The sequence below is a fragment of the Buceros rhinoceros genome, unplaced genomic scaffold (assembly GCF_000710305.1).
Source record: "Buceros rhinoceros silvestris isolate BGI_N320 unplaced genomic scaffold, ASM71030v1 scaffold2816, whole genome shotgun sequence".
Classification (NCBI taxonomy): Eukaryota; Metazoa; Chordata; class Aves; order Bucerotiformes; family Bucerotidae; genus Buceros; species Buceros rhinoceros.
Genome location: NW_010419162.1, coordinates 63,217 through 79,225, shown reverse-complemented (window position 1 = coordinate 79,225; position 16,009 = coordinate 63,217). Strand labels below are relative to the sequence as shown.

The 16,009-nt window shown below is 42.8% G+C and overlaps 1 protein-coding gene across 1 annotated transcript in view; it reads left to right on the top strand.

The window, feature by feature from the left end:
* The window catches only part of UNC5C (unc-5 homolog C (C. elegans)), a gene marked incomplete at its 5' end in the record, with an annotated part of 94,038 nt that overhangs the window by 18,630 nt on the left and 59,399 nt on the right, over positions 1-16,009 (top strand). Inside the window, one exon of the mRNA XM_010138790.1 lies at positions 958-1,101. Coding sequence (XP_010137092.1) covers positions 958-1,101 — 144 coding nt within the window. The remainder of the gene's footprint in view (positions 1-957; positions 1,102-16,009) is intronic.

The window sequence follows — 16,009 nt, the reverse complement described above, 5'->3', positions numbered from 1 at the left end:
TTTCCCACCCTCGTCCACCTTGCGTTTTGACCAAGCAGTGTATTTTGAGGCAGAGAAAGGGGTTGTGTCAGTATGAAACACAACGGTTCTTGTTAGAGGATCAACACATGACCAACGATCCTTGCAGTGTTTTCTTGAGACACCATAATATTTCATTCTTCCTTAAAATAAGCTGAATGGCTTCCCAACAGAGAGCACTGCGTGGGAAATGTGGGCAAATATTGGTCTGCTGGGAAGGATAACAAGTGGGTCACTGTCGGTGTTGGTGCAACTGTGATTTGGGGGGGCTGCGCTGAGATGTGCTATGGAGGGTGGGGCCAGGGAGACCATCAGGCACTGAAGTGCATTGCACTGTTTTATAAAATCACCTAAAAAATATCGCAGTATCTGCAGTGTATATGTCAGTAATAGTCCCTAAACTGCAGCTTGCAATAGCCGTGCTGCAACACGTGCCCATCATTTTCTGCAATGGTAAAATCCATTTTCTTGGGCAGGTTGGTGTCAGAATGAACAGGACTTCTCCCTGTGCTGTATCTGTCTAGCAAAAGGAACTGAAATACAGGAGTGCTAAGGGAGTCATATAAATTGAATGACTCTCTGGTTTTATGATATTCATATGGAAATAAAACTGGGCTGAATTGTCACTTGATGTAGATCGTCCTAGGGACATGGTACAATTTATATCAGCTGAGGCGCTGTTCCTCTTATTTGTCTAACATACATGCAGTATGTGATAAAAGTCAAAATTGCAGAGACTAGTTTTTCATTCATTCACTGCTATGATTATGCAGATGAAGTGGGGTGTTTTTTCTTCACATCCATGTGACAGTCTGTATTGCTTAGTGGATATTGATAGAGTGCTGCAAGGTCTCGCAACAACTTTGCTAGCAGAACTCTGTACCTATGCTTCTTTCTTTCTATCTGTAAGCCTAACCAGCGTTACTTCTACCCTGACAGGTCTGATTGTCCGAGAGGTAAGCATTGAGATTTCCCGCCAGCAAGTAGAGGAGCTCTTTGGACCTGAAGATTACTGGTGCCAGTGCGTTGCGTGGAGCTCTGCAGGCACCACGAAGAGCCGGAAAGCCTATGTCCGCATTGCATGTGAGTGTCTTTGTTCTGTGTGTTGAGTTGTTGGTGTTTGGGTGAGGAAAAGTGGAGTCCCTGCTCTTCTGGAGAGAGATTTTGTTTCCAGGCAGTTAGGCTTTGTAGTTTCTGCAGTTATTGATGCATACTAAAATCAAGAACTTCAGAAGCATTCATAAGAATTTCAGCTTATCCTGTTCTTAAGAGCAAAACCTCATCCTTCTCCTTTGTGTGTGGGGAAAGCATCAAAATCAATATATCTTGAGTACACCAGTTCTATGTCTCAAGGAGTGTCTGAAGCTAATAAGTAGGAATATTACCAAAGGAAACTGTGAAATGAGGTGACAGCTGTTCCCTTCACAGAATGGTTGAGGCTGGAAGGGACTGCTGAAGGTCATCTGGTCCAAACCCCTTGCTTAAGCAGGGCCACGTAGATCCAGTTGCCCAGGACCATGTCCAGATGGCTTTTTAGTATCACCAAGGCAGGTGGGTCCACCACCGCTCTGACTCATTGGCAGTCCACCACCTGCGAATTCACAGTCCCCCTCACAGTGAAAAAGTGCTCCCTGGTGTTCAGAGGAAACCTGTGTTTCAGTTTGGGCCCATTGCCTTCGGTCCTGTCACTGGACACCACTGGAAAGAGCCTGGCTCCGTCCTCATTGTACCCTCCCTTCGAGTACACACAGATGAGATCCCCCTGAGTCTTCTCTTCTCCAGGCTGAACAGTCACAATTCTCTCAGCCTTTTCTTGTAGGAGAGATGCTAGTTAGCTTTGTGGCCCTTTACTGGACTCTCTCCAGTACGCCCATGTCTCTCTTGTACTAAGGAGGCCAGCACTGGACCCAGTACTCCAGGTGTGGCCTCACCAGTGCTGAATAGAGGGGAAGGAACACCTCCCTCAACCTGCTGCTCAATCTGATTTTTCTTTAATGCAGTCCAGGATACCATTAGCCATATTTGCCACAAGGGCACATTGCTGACTCACAGTCAGCTTGGTGTCCACCAGAACCCCAAGTCCTGTTCTGAAAAGCTGAAAATATTTATCTCTGCAATCATATAATAAAGTTGCTGTTCCTTAACAAAGAAAAGAAGTGTGTGTTCAGCACATCATGTCATCAGATCGGTAATACGAGTTTGAAAGCAGTCATCTCAACTCTAGTCGTCATTGTTATTCATGGCTACTAACATCAGTATTTATTCTGAACCTTCCCAGCTCAGACCCCAAGAACACAGCAACCAGTTCCTCAAAAAGAGAAATTCATTTGACTGTACAAATATTTAATATTCATTAATTTTTGAAGAAGTGCTTTTCTTTGTAATAGACCAGTCACACTGGGGACTCCCATTTCTCTTTCACATGATGAAATCCTGGTTCGTATAATGGGAACAAAACGTATCTTCTGCTGTTTTCACCTCAGCAAAAGCACATTTTGTAAAAAAAGACCATTAAAAGCTGGATTTGCAGCATACTTAAATTTCCTGCACTGTGCCTAACAATTTATAATATGAGAAGAGAATTCTTCCAGCCAAATAAAGCTTTTCACAGACACATTAGAGGAAGGACTCTGTAATATTTAAAACTCTGCATTTAGAGCTTGATTCTCCTTTTGTTCTTGAGAAAGTATTACATGGGTAAATCCTCAAAGAGGGGTTAGTTACCTTCTGTGTAAACATCCAGATACAAATCTCAGAGGTTCAATTTAAATACCCATTTTTGAATGTTTTTACTCCACATAGCTGGCTGGAAATAGAGGATCTCTACTTTTAAGTATGTGACTAACCTTAGAAAAGAATTTCCCCAGTGTTAAGGGAAGTTAATATTATTATACAGACAGTCTTCCTGCAAAATTAGAAATGCCATTACGTATGTGCACAGTGCTTCCCCATGGCAGGAAACTTTCCAAGACGATGAGGGTTTTCTTTTTCTGTAGTGAAACAGAAGAGAGTGATTTCTTTTTTTTTTTTTTCTTTTTTTCTTCTAAGCAGACTGCACTTCATAGAGGCTTAGCAGTGTTTGCACAGGTTTTTTAGATTATGGCCCCTAAGTTAACCCATTAAGTAGATTTTCATGTCCTGCCAGTTAACCCTAGACAGCTGACCATTAAATTAACACAGTTTAGGAGTCTGAGTGTATTTCACTTGATGGTTGAGTAACTTCAGTGTACTGCTGTATCTATGCACTTAATTTCTATGTAGCACATAATCAGTGTATGCAAGTTATTTTATATCAATTGAAATTTCTTCCCAGCTGTTGAAATTTCTATTGAAGATGCTCATAATGCAGAGTTTGCTCCTTTTTCTTCCCATATTTTTGAGAGAGGAGAACAAGCAGTTCAGTGATTTTTCTAGAGTCTTGATGGGTTTTTTTAGAATAGCCTAATTAAATAAATACCAAGGAGTTTTATGTGCCTGTAACTCAAAAGTGACTCTGTATTTTTTGTGTATTTTAACCTCCTGATCCTGAATTTGGGGTTGTTGGGCAGCTGTGACACAGGCAAATCTCCTTGGGATCAAGGGTTGAAGTGTTAGATCTTCAAACTGCAGGTCTTCAAACAGCAGCAAAAGGACATACTCTGCATTTCCAATGTCACAGTTTTCTATAAATTTCTCAGGTAACTCAGGACTATTTTTTTAGTAACTCAGACATATGATGTGGGTTATATGCCTTGTTTTGCGATGTCATTTGAACTACAAGATCACTGTTTTAAAGTGTGAACTCAAATATACTGGTACTTCAGTATATCCCTGACTTCAGAGGACTGAATCCGTACTGGCAATAGTTGTTTCCTGATGAGCACAGCTGGTAGGTCTTCTGGTGGTTACACAATGTGCTGTAAAACTGGGATCTGAGGCAGAGTCCACGCAGTATTTACGAATCCAGAAAATCAAGGATGTCCAAAATTTAAGAGGGACAGCAGAATCCACCTCTCCAGCTCTGCAGCTATAGTTGGCTGTTTGTCACCAATGCAATCTTCACTTTTAATTGGTACAAAACGTGAGCGCTGACACCTTTGGAAAAGATGAGGGGTAAGGGGAGCATGTAAAGTGCTCTGCTTAAGTTATGTTATTATTTATCTTGATACCTGAACCTGGTGATTTCATCTCAGCAGGTAGAATTGTAGCATAACTAGCCATACCTAGCACATTAATAAAAGCTCCTCTCCTTCTACCTCTCCCTTTTCTTCTCCTCTTCCTCCTTTTTCTCCTTCTCCTCCTTCTTTTCTCCTTCTCTTCTCTCTCTCTTTTTTTCCCTTATGCCCACCAGTCTTATTGTGCTATTATTGTGTCCTTTCAAGGGCTGGAGCTGCACTCCATTAAAACAAACAAACAAATGAAAAAATAGCATGCAACATCTCTGTTCACTGAGCGTGTAATAGAATTAACTGAAAAGTAATTTGAAAGTGTGAAAAATGTGCATCCTGGAAAAGCTGCTCGTGTGTTTGTTTAATGCAGGGTCAGGCATGTGTCACAAAGTACATAACAACCTAGGCAATGAAAGTTCCTGTGAAAATCAATTTGCAACATTGCTCCGGCCAAGAGCTTCAGTTACTCAGGAGGGGAATAATCTGTAAGTATGGAGTGAAGATGCTGCTAGTTTTCAAAGGCTGCCCGTGCTAGCAGGAAAAGAGTCTGCGTCTAAAACCAACAATCCTGGCTTCTCTAAGTGTTCAGGGCATTAACAGTGTCTCGCCATTGTACTCCTGGAACAAGTATCCTGGGCTAGGAAATCCCTTCTGTGCAGGCTGTTTTTGAAACGGGAATTTTTTCGTATTTAATGGAATTAATTTTCCTGAGGTATTGGCCTCCCCATTAGAACAGAGCTGAGCATTTCAACCTCTTAAAGTAGCAGGTTCATTGGAATTAATTTTCATTTTGCCATTCTGGATATCTCAGTAACCAACAAAGTAGGGACACCTCACGTATATCTTGGTGAAGCTGAGATATTGGCCTGTGAAAGTGCTAAACCACATTTCCTATTTATCCATACATTTCTTATTTATTCTAGGCACATCCCGTCAGGAGCACTAGGGGTCACTAATATGTATTGACACGGTTTTTCTGCTCAATTAAAAAGATGTTACTTTGGGGGAGGGAGGGAGAGAGTAAGGAGGACACTTGGGTAGCTTTACCTTTGACTGAAAAAAAGTAAGTCCAATATAAAGCTTTAATGTGAATTTTATGTAACAAAACTGATGTCATTGAACAGATAAAACCTAAATGGGCAAAATTCCTGTTAAAAGGATGAATGAAGGCTGAGCCTTGTGAGTAGAATTAAACCCACTGGAAAATACATCTGATAAAGACTAAACAATAGCTGCAGGATTTGACCTAATTTTTAGATCAGATAATAAAGGGGTGGCTAAGACAAATTGCTTTGAGCCCATGTGCATAGCACAACCTCCACTTTCCATTTGCTCCAGTTTAATGTTGCTGTAGGCTCACTGACTTCATGGTGTTAACCCATGCTGTCTGTCGGGGATTAGGGTTGGGCCAGCCCCCAGACGAATGACAGATGCTCTCTATTAACCCCTCTCCGTTCCCAAAGGGGAAGAGAAAGGGAATAAGGGAGGGAGACTTACGGATGGGAAAAGAAAACTAAAAGTGTTTTAATAATAACAATACAATGAAATACATACAATTATAAACAAAACCAATACTAAACCTAACCCCCCTGATGGCAATTACATCGCCATCACCACTGATGGTGCAGGGCAGACAGACACTGGGGAAGTCCCAGACTGGACTCAATGGCAGACAGGACCCAAATTCAGGAGCTAGATTACAGAACTAAATTCAGGAATGAATGGCCTGGGATAAAAGGCAGAATGGACAGAGTGCTCCTTGGACACTGGCCACTGAAGAAGAGAGCTTGACCCTCGTGATCCCTCAGCTTTATACCGAATATGACGTCTATGGGATGGAACACCTTGTGGGTCACTTTAGGGTCACCTGTCCTGTCCGCTCCTTCCCACAGCTGCGGCCTCTCACTTACTGCACCCCCACCGTGGCACACAGGATTGAGCAGTGACCTTGGTCTGCACAGGAGCAAGCGTAAGCCAGAGCCTTTCTGCACACCAGTCCCTGGCAATGACTGTAAACATCAAGCGTTGTCACTACTAGAAGCAGACACTGTCTGCAAAAATATGCCGTTAACTTCAGACAGTGCAGTTAGTTAGAAGAGACTGAGCTGGAAAGTGAAATCACTGAACAGAATTAGTTCTGTTCTAACTCAAACCAGGACACTGTTCCTGAGAAAATATAGTAAGAATATAAGCCCTAAATCTGCTGCCAGGTTTTGAATTTGTTAAAAACTTGTAAGAAAGTAGCAGCTTTCTCTGCAATTTCTGTTACCCGATCTTTTTTGGTGCAATGAATGTGGGTATTCTCTTATTTTCCTTTATTCATTATCTATCAGATTTTTTTTCTTTAAATCGTTTTAAAAATCCCTGATCTAGTAAGGAACTGCACTTGTTAATCTTCTGTATAATTTGATACTAGTTTCCTTTGTACTTATCTAAAAGCCTTTCTTCCCCCAGACGTTTTTTCAAAGGAATGTCGCTAATATATGCATGTCAGATACTGTATACTGATAAGATAAATGCAGTACAGAAAAGTAGACTAGTTCACCTGATGGTTTATCTCTGCTTACAAGGGATATGCAGTCATACAAAGAAACAGATATGAAAAGAAAAAAAAATCACGCATCCTTTACTGACACTCGATTATCACACCTTTTAGAACTGCGGCCTGTGCTCCACATTGCATTGCTGCAGTGCCTTTCTTCCCTCTGTTCAGACACCTAATCCGAGCAACACTGTGAGGACATGCTCCTGTAGCCATCACAGCGTTAGAGCACATTGCAATGGATAGAAAGTTGGGTGGGTGTTGAGATAAGGAGAGAGCACAGGGAAAGACATCACTTAAAAATTTTAGTAGGAAGGAACGTCCAGGATATGCAATATTAAAAAATAACAACTTTGGTAAATGTGTGCGAGAAAGGACCCTAATTCCTTCCTTGTGTACCATTTAAGTTGCAACTAATTGATATTTGCTGTTTGTACTTAATAAAGGAGTAACTGAAGCGTGCGATCTTGAGCTGAGATTACTGAAGGGAGAATGGCAGATCACGGAAGGGCAGCAGAGAAGTTAACTGAGCATTCAACATACTTAACACTGCCACTCTGCTCTTGCTCCTGACAGGCATGGCTCTGTGCCACGTCCCAAGCTAATGGGCATGACCCACTCCCAGACTTAAGGATGCAGTTGCAACAGTAAGAAGTACAGATCACATTGCTTTGTAATAAAGAGCTAAGATTGAATAAATTAAGATGGACTTGACTTCGCTGTTAGTGTTCCTAAAAAAACAAAAAGAAACTCTGTTACTGAATTTATATGAATTTAGTCTCTCAGTAGGAGCCACGAGAATATCCTACTTACATTGTCATGCCTAGGAAATTATCATCTTTCAGTAGAGTCTTCCTAGTGCCTGGTAGTGAAACATAGATGCAGTCAGGAAGTTAAAAAAATATTGTGTATATTTTGATACTGACAAGACAGCTGTGTGAGTCAGTGTATCAGAGGAGCAGCAACAACAAATACCACGTTTATACAAATTATTGTCTGTTTCAGTGTTTCAAGTGTGTAGTAAATTCAATTCTACATACAAATTGCAATGTACACCTGAGGTTTCTAATGTCTGTCTTTAGTACCTTTAGTATATCTGTTACCTAAAAAGGTACCCATTGGGGTTAGGTCATTTGAACTTTACTTATAGATTTATTAAAAAGCAAGAACTTTGCATTCCATCTTCAAACACCAAATAAAATAATAGAATTAAGTTTATAAGTTATTTGTAGGTTAAGCTTACAAAGAAAAACAAATGTTGATCTATCAAGTTAAAATATAAGGAAAACAGTGCGATCAGTGTACACCTGGGAACCCATCTGCTCAGTAAATTCTTGATGAAGTTTGCTTGCTTGTATTTTTTGCAGTTTTATCAGTACCAAACCTGTTGGGTGGGTTGTTCTTCATTATAAGCTTAGCCTACATGGAAGCTGTGTTGCATGAGTGTTTTGTCTTATCAGCATCTGGCTGAACTAGCCTAGGGCTGAAGAGAGGAGGAGAAAAAATATTTTTTTCCACAGATGAGCAGGTGGTGAGTCTCCGAGGAGTCATAAGGGTGCAGCGCTATCCCCACCTGGCTAAAGATGCCATCAACAGGATGAGGGGCTGGCAGGTGTACACCTCCCATTTGCTCAGGCAAATATGTAGGGAGTAAGAGAGGAGAGAAGGTCCTGGGCTCAAGCAAAGCATGTTGCAGATTGTAGCCTTTCAAACATTCTGTCTGTCAGGCCAGCATATGTAGCAGCCTGCATCCCCAAAATGTGTTGTCCCCTTCCAAGAAGCCTGCTTCAATCCCCACCAGCTGCTCAGCTGCGTGGGATGGCAGCCCAAGGCCTTGCTCCCTGGGCTGCCAGGGGGCTAGAGACAAGCTCAGTCCAAGCCGTGGGCTACCAGGCATCGTGGGAGAGGGGAAAGCTCTCCAAGCTGAGGGGTGGCTGGGGTAGCCTCGTGGTGGGGCTGGCCAGATATGAAAGAGCCCCTCCAGAGAATGAAAGAGTGATGCAGAGCTATGTATTGAATATAAAGATGAGGTTTCAAGGTATTACTTCCTCTGTCCGTAGCTCTAGCCACCAGTGCTTGAGCTGACTGAGAGCATAGCCCTGTCCAGCCATGATCTCATCCCACAAGTAGCAGTGCGCTGAAGGAGGACAGGAGGCTTTGATCAACACCCAGTGTGCATCTGATGCATCAGGGCACTCAGCAGAATGAGGCATCACGCTTACAAAAACAATTGATAGAGGTTTCCGAGAGGTCCCCTGGGCTACAGACTGTGATGTTCTTGTGACTGTCTCAGTGGAAATCTGGTTTGATCTAATTAACAGCAGTGAGTTGGAACCACACAAGAACAAAATTAAAAAAAAAAAACAAAACAGAGTTTTTTTTGTACCTAACCTTTCCATTAGTTACCCACCAGTGTGGTTGATCACCACCCAAAGGTCATAGACTCAGCTGTGAACAGGAAAGAGAGGCCAAAGTGTGCCTGATAGCACATGGTTTCTTACATTTAGAATTGCAATTCAGTCTCCAATGCCTTTTTTGCAGAAAAGGACATCCCTTAACTCCACCCACATCATGGAAAGTGATGAAAGAAGAACAGGCCAGTTTTACAATATTAGCCACGTTTCTCTATCTCAGCATCAGTCATCCAAGTTTGGGATTAAATGCAGTGAGATGTCTTTTCACAAGCATGTGGACTGTCTTTCATTTTGTAGAACCTCAGTGGCATTTTTCCCTCTCTTTTTCCACAATTATTTTTCTTTTGGGGTATTTCTTATTAAGTTAGGTAAAATTAAAACAGCATTGAACCGTGCCTCTTGAGAACACTCTCAGCAGCAGGAAGTAGACTTACCGTGGAGAGCTTGTCTACCTATTGATCCTCTAATAATACTTAAAATTTGGCTGGGAGTCAGGTAGAAAAGGAAAGACTCTGGCCTATGGAAGAAGGGGCAGGCGGATTTTGCGAGGCTGTGCAGGGAGAAAATTAGAAGGGCCAATAATCCAAGAGTAAATTGTCAGTGACCTACTATAGCACTTAGATGCACAAAGTCTGTGGGGCCAGAGATCCACCCAAGGGTACTGAGGGAGCTGGTGGAAGCGTTCAAAGCCACTCCTCATCATTTATAAGCAGTGGTGGCTAACTGGGAAGGTCCCAGTTGACTAGAGGTTAGGAAGTGCAACATCCATCTACAGAAAGGTCTGGAAGGAGGACTCAGGGAAGCACAGGCCTGTCAGTCTGACCTCAGTGCTGGGGAAGGTTATGGAGCAGATCATCTTGACTGCCATCATGCGGGATGTGCAGGACAACCAAGTGATCAGGACCAATCAGCATGGGTTGATGAGAAGCAGGTTCTGCTTGACTAACCTGACGTCCTTCTATGACAAGTTGACCCACTTAGTAGATGCGGGAAGGCCTGTGGACTTTGTCTACCTAGACTTTAGTAAAGCTTTTGACACTCTTACCCACAGCATTCTTCTTCTGCATGCTTATGGCTTGTTTGGGTGTGTGCTTCACTGGTTAAAAAACTGTCTGGATGGCCAGGCCCAGAGAGTGGTGGTGAATGGAGTTCAGTCCACTTGGTGGCTGGTCACAAGGGGTGTTCCCCAGGGCTCAGGGTTGGGGCCTGTTCTCTTTAACATCTTTATCAATGATCTGGGTGAGGCAATGAATAAATTTGCAGATGACACTGAGTTGGGTGGGAATGTTGATCTGTTTGAGGGTAGGGAGGCTCGACAGAGGGCTCTGGAGAGGCCGGATCGATGGGCCGACAAGGCTAGGTTCACCAAGTGCCAAATCCTGCACTTTGGTCTCAACAATCCCCTGCAATGCTACAGGCTTGCAGAAGAGTGGCTGGAAAGCTGATCAGCAGAAGAGGACCCGGGGCTGTTGGTTGATAGCCAGCTGAATATGAGCCAGCAGTGGGCCCAGGTGGCCAATGGCATCCTGGCTTGTATCAGCAGTAGTGTGGCCAGCAGGAGGAGGGAAGTGATTGTCCCCCTGTACCTGGCACTGGTGAGGCCACACCTTGAATCCTGTGTTCAGTTTTGGGCCCCTCACTACAACAAGGACATCGAGGTGCTGGAGTGTGTCCAAAGAAGGGCAGTGAAGCTGGTGAAGGGTCTAGAGCACAAGTCCTATGAGGAGCAGCTGAGGGAACTGGTGTTGTTTAGCCTGGAGAAAAGGAGACTCAGGGGAGACCTTATCACTCTCTACAACTACCTGAAAGGAGGTTGTAGCGAGGTGGGTAGTGTTCTGTTCTCCTGAGTAACAAGTCATAGGTCAAGAGGAAGAGGCCTCACGTTGTGCCAGGGAAGATTTAGGTTGGATATGAGGAAACACTTTCTTCACCAGAATGGGTGTCAAGCATAGAACAGGCTGTCAAGGGAAGTGGTGAAGTCACCATCCCTGGAGGTATTTAAAAGACTTGTAGATGTGTTGCTAAGGGACATGGTTCCGTGGTGACTTGGTGGTGCTAGGTTAATGGCTGTACTTGAAGGTTTTTTCCAGCCTAAATGATTCAATGATTCTTTGTTTCTATGAAAATAATACCAAGCCATATTCCTTTCCTTTTTCCTAGTGTTTTACTTGCATATTTTGCTTACGACATAGTTGTTTTCATATGGATGCCTGTGTATACTTAACGATACAAAGCAAGCTGTCTTCTGTATGCAAATATGTACTTCTTGTGACGGTCTTTTTAGATTCTTAAGACTTTATTTTTCTGAAAGCACACACCAAACGTACTTCTCTCAGTGGACGTAGTTAATATGAAAGGTAGGCAGCAAATAATGTGGTTTTTTTCTTTTTAAAGCTTGCTTTTTTAAAAATTATTTATTATAGAAGGAAAGTTGATATTGGAGTTACTAGAAGGAGCACAGAGTCTTTAAGGTCTATCAAGGGCAGAAATCCATCTTTCCCTGACAGTAATGCTTCATTGTTCTGTCCGTTCCTGGTTTCCATCTAATTCCTGGCTGACGAGTGTCCGTTTTTCATGCTCATTCATTAGTCACCCTTGCATTAGCACTGCCTTGAAGGCATCTGGTCTGCCTCTTATCACATTTCTCAGAAATGATAAAAGGTATGTTTAGAGTTTTGCCCACCCACCCATCACAGTAAAACCCAGAACAGCAAAGAGATAAAAATGCATTTGATTAAAAAAAAAAAAGGGTCATTCTTTGCTCTTTCTTAGAAGTTGACAGGTAGAAAAGGCAGTGAGGTAATGCTATGAGTTCCTCTAGAAACTATTAGCTTTAGCAGGCGAAAATGCAACTTCTGATTGGTTTATAGGATAAAAATGCATTGTAGGTAAAAGGAAGTTGTTTAGCAGTGGATCTACATTAAGATCTAATACCCCTCTCCCCCAAAAGCATAACAATTCAGAAATAAAGCTAACAATATGGTGTACACTAAGATTCTGATTTCCCGTTATACTGTTTCAGTTTTATGCTTGTGGAAATTCTCTCATTTCAATGCAGCTCTAATGCAGCCTTCTGCATTAGGGTTGTGCACGAGTATTGCAGGAGTCTTGGAGGAAAGCCCCGTCTTAAGTGTGCTGTGAATGTTCTGTGATATATGCCACAAGAGCCTGCTCTGGATTTACTAAGACTATGCTTTAGTAAAGAAAATAAGAGTCTGGATCAAGGTGGCAGACCAGAATTTTAATTCTTCTCCTTGGTTTCTTTTTATGAAGACAGCCTTGAAGGGAAGTTAGAGGTGGAGGAAAAAGCCTAATGAGTGTTCAGGGCATCCCCAGATGCTGGCAGTGAAATCCCCTGCTGCAACTGGGTGAAATACGTGAGAGAGCTGGTGAGAAAAATAAACCAGACCCTTCAACATTGCTGTCCACCAGGACTTGCTCCACTCCAGAAAACATGAGCTGGGGCAGTAATATTACTGGTGTAAGGGGCGGAAGGGTATTGCTAACACAAACAGTCAGGGGTTATTCTACATTACCAAAATAATAATGGAAAGAAAGAAAGTGTAGCTGCCTTTCTCTTGTGTGTCTCCCTGCTGAAGGTGAGTAGAGAAGGCTTTCTCTCAGCATCACATTAACCAAGCTGCTGCCAACCCCAGGCTTTAATAATTCACACCACCGCTTCACAGACGAAGAGGTCCTGACCCAGAATGGATCAAATGTTTTATTGTTTTACTTTTGCAGGCATAATTTCTGAAGACTGTTAAAACTTTTTTCTTTTTTTTTTTTTAAATGGGATGTCTTTTATTCTTCTTTTACCATTCTCTGGGAAAACGAATCCCTTCTGTCCTTGCTTGCAAGCAATTGTAACTTAAATGACACTCTGAAAAATAGAAAAATGTTATCGAAAATACTGTGCTTGGAAAAGATCCAAAGTTTCTCAGCACATTAGCAAGCTCAGCCACTCCTGGTCGACAGTGTGAAGTTGCCATGATGACTGAAATTGTTAAATGGCAAAGGAAGTTGAAGATTGAAGAATTAGAAAGGTTATCATTGTTATCCACAGAAATCATAGCAAGGGCCATAGAAAAAAAGCAGTCGTTTCAAAACCCAGTGCTGTCCCAGCAGAATGTTTCATGATAGTTAAAGGAGGTGATGAAGTTGTTTGTCCAGGCCTTCCGCTTCTTCATCACTTAAAAAACTGCCTTCTTGACTTGTTTGTCTGTTACAACCAGTGAACCTTATGCTTGGTTAGGTAAAACCTGCCCTGCACAGCTGCCATCCGTAGCTGTTTGTAGATGGTATGGCTGCGGCAGGAGGAGGTGGGTGGTTCTGGTGGGGTAAAGCCGTGAACATGTAGGAGACAGCCAACAGAATAGGGTATAAGAGCTCCCAGTCTTGTAAATACACAATTATGTACTTCATTTTTTTCCCCCACAAATTAGTATCATTTACTCAATGGTATCTAATGGCTTCTTTGAGAACATTACTGTCTATTATGTCAAGGCCCCTACTTAGTGTGTTTTTTCGTTTGTGAATCAGTGACCTGCTTGATTCCAACAGTGCCATTGAAGTGTCTGCACACAGCAATGCTCTGTGGGCAGGGGCAGCTGGGGCAGCTGGTGTCCCACAGGGTTTGTCTCTCCTGCAGCAGCCCCAGTGCAGTGGTTCCCAGGGAAAAGGGACTGTTCATACCCAGCAATTCCAGCTGTTGATAATAAAGAGGTTAAAGTGGAGTTTTTTTACTGTTATTACACATTTCTAGACTAATGCTAGTTACTTTTGTATGCACAAAAATTGGGGTGTTTTTAAAAGGCAAACGCTTTATGAGACAGGTGATTTTTGTGCGCGTGAGGCTATAGAGAGCTTCAGAGCTCTATTAATGTTTCAGGAAGGCAGTCAGGACAGTAAATCAACATGTCAAGGAAAAAACTCAGATGATTATCTATCTAATCTGCCTCTACTGTCTTCATCCCTCCATATCTGAACACGTGAAAGCTATTATTAATATACTATTTATAACTGTCCTTATATACTTCCATTACCGGCACAGTAACTTTCTCATTTATCCTCAGCCATGATATTGGAGTGTGATACATCTGTTGTAATTGTCTGCACCGTGCACATGTGTGCATCTAGCAGTACCTGCTAGATGTACTGAGGTGTATCTGATGTGGAAGTAATCCTTTTCCTTTGGAAATGCCTGTGGAACTTGCAATCATATGGGTACTGCTACCAATATAATCTTAGCTATTTGCTAATTTAAAGCGAACTGCATTAACCTGGTGTTATGTGTGCCTGTTGCAGTACACTGTTATGGACGCTGGGTGGCAGTATGGACGGTCGGAAGATTACGTGCTTACGTGCTTACGTTACAGGAATGCAGTAACCACCCACGATGGGCGGGGCTTAGTAGAGAGATATAGCCCTCTGTGTTAATCAATAAAGCGGACATTTTTCATCCTCTGCAGCAGAGAAGTGATCAATGCTTTCCCCCTGGCGGCAGAGGCCAGGAGCTAAATATCACAATAAGTTTCCACATGTGCCCAGGATACCTAGCAAGCCCACAGGATATGTAAGAAGCCTGGGCCAAAAAAAAAATGTCACATCCCAAGAAACACACCAGCTCCTGAAAGAGGTGCTCTCTGTGTTTAAATGCATAAGTACAGCAAGTCAAAAATAAATCCTCAACATTTTTTCATGGAATTTTCATGGAATGACTCCCATCCACAGAGCACCTGGAGGGTCTTGCTTTTCCTCCAGTTGAGCTGTACCACCCAGAAGTCCCCTGGTTAGCCTGTCAGAGAGGGTGGGATGAAGCTGGTGGGCTGGTGATGCTGGAGCTAGCAACCCAATGGGAGCTATGTAGAGACGTTGGAGATTGACCTCATCTGGCCAGTTGTCTTGCTGTGGTTGCTCTCACATGAACGAGCATTGCTGGTTGGAATAACTCCAGTGGGACAAGGATGCTGACAGGCACAGCTTCATGAAGCTTGGCATGTCATCCTAAGAAATGAGCACTTACAGATGTTTGCTTCTCCTCTTTGCTGTAAGTTATCCTTCATCAACCAGGGTTCAAGTGGTGGATTTTGTAGTGAGGGAGCTGTGGCATTGTCATGTGCTTCCTTTCAACAGAGGGCAACCCCCCAAAAAGCAGAGAGATGGAGGAAGTAACTTCTTATGTTATCACAGTAGGATCTGACAAAGCTTGTCTTTCTGTGCCCTAAAATGTGGCCATAAATCCCGTCCCACAGAGGGGCTCTCAGTGGCCCTGACCTGTTTGCCAGAGGGAGCAGGAACGCCAGTGGTGGAGGGGAAGTGGGGTTTGGAGTCACTCCTCTGCTGCCTCAGTGCAGAGAAGAACTGAGATGCCTCTGTTTCACTAGGGAAATGCATGGGTTTAAGGACATTAGAAGTTTACCATTTTGTCAGCTTTAGTTAAAATCAGCATCTCCGTATATGACAGAGCTTTTCCATGGTACAATTAGATTGACGTTTAATTCCAGTTTCTAGTTGAACAACAACATTTTCCTGATACAGGCTGAGAGACACAGGTCTCATGCTATCCAAAGATGAATTTCAAAGGAGCTGATTTTGGAGGCAGACGCTCCATTTCCTTTTCCGTCTGTGCATTCACCTGCCCCGGGTTTTGCCTTTTGGTAGTGCTGATGCAGTTCGTTGTGGGGTCAGCTGTAAATCAGACCTTGGAGGCAATCTAGATGAAAAATAGCTCTTTGGGTGGTTTATTTGTAAACTGGTTTGATTCAGTGATCTGTTTTCCAGCACAGCCACAGACTATGGCTTCAAAATACGAAATATTTGGCTTTTAAATTGTTCCCATATGACTTGTTTCCAGAATGACACAAGTATTTGTGCAACCTCACCCTGTG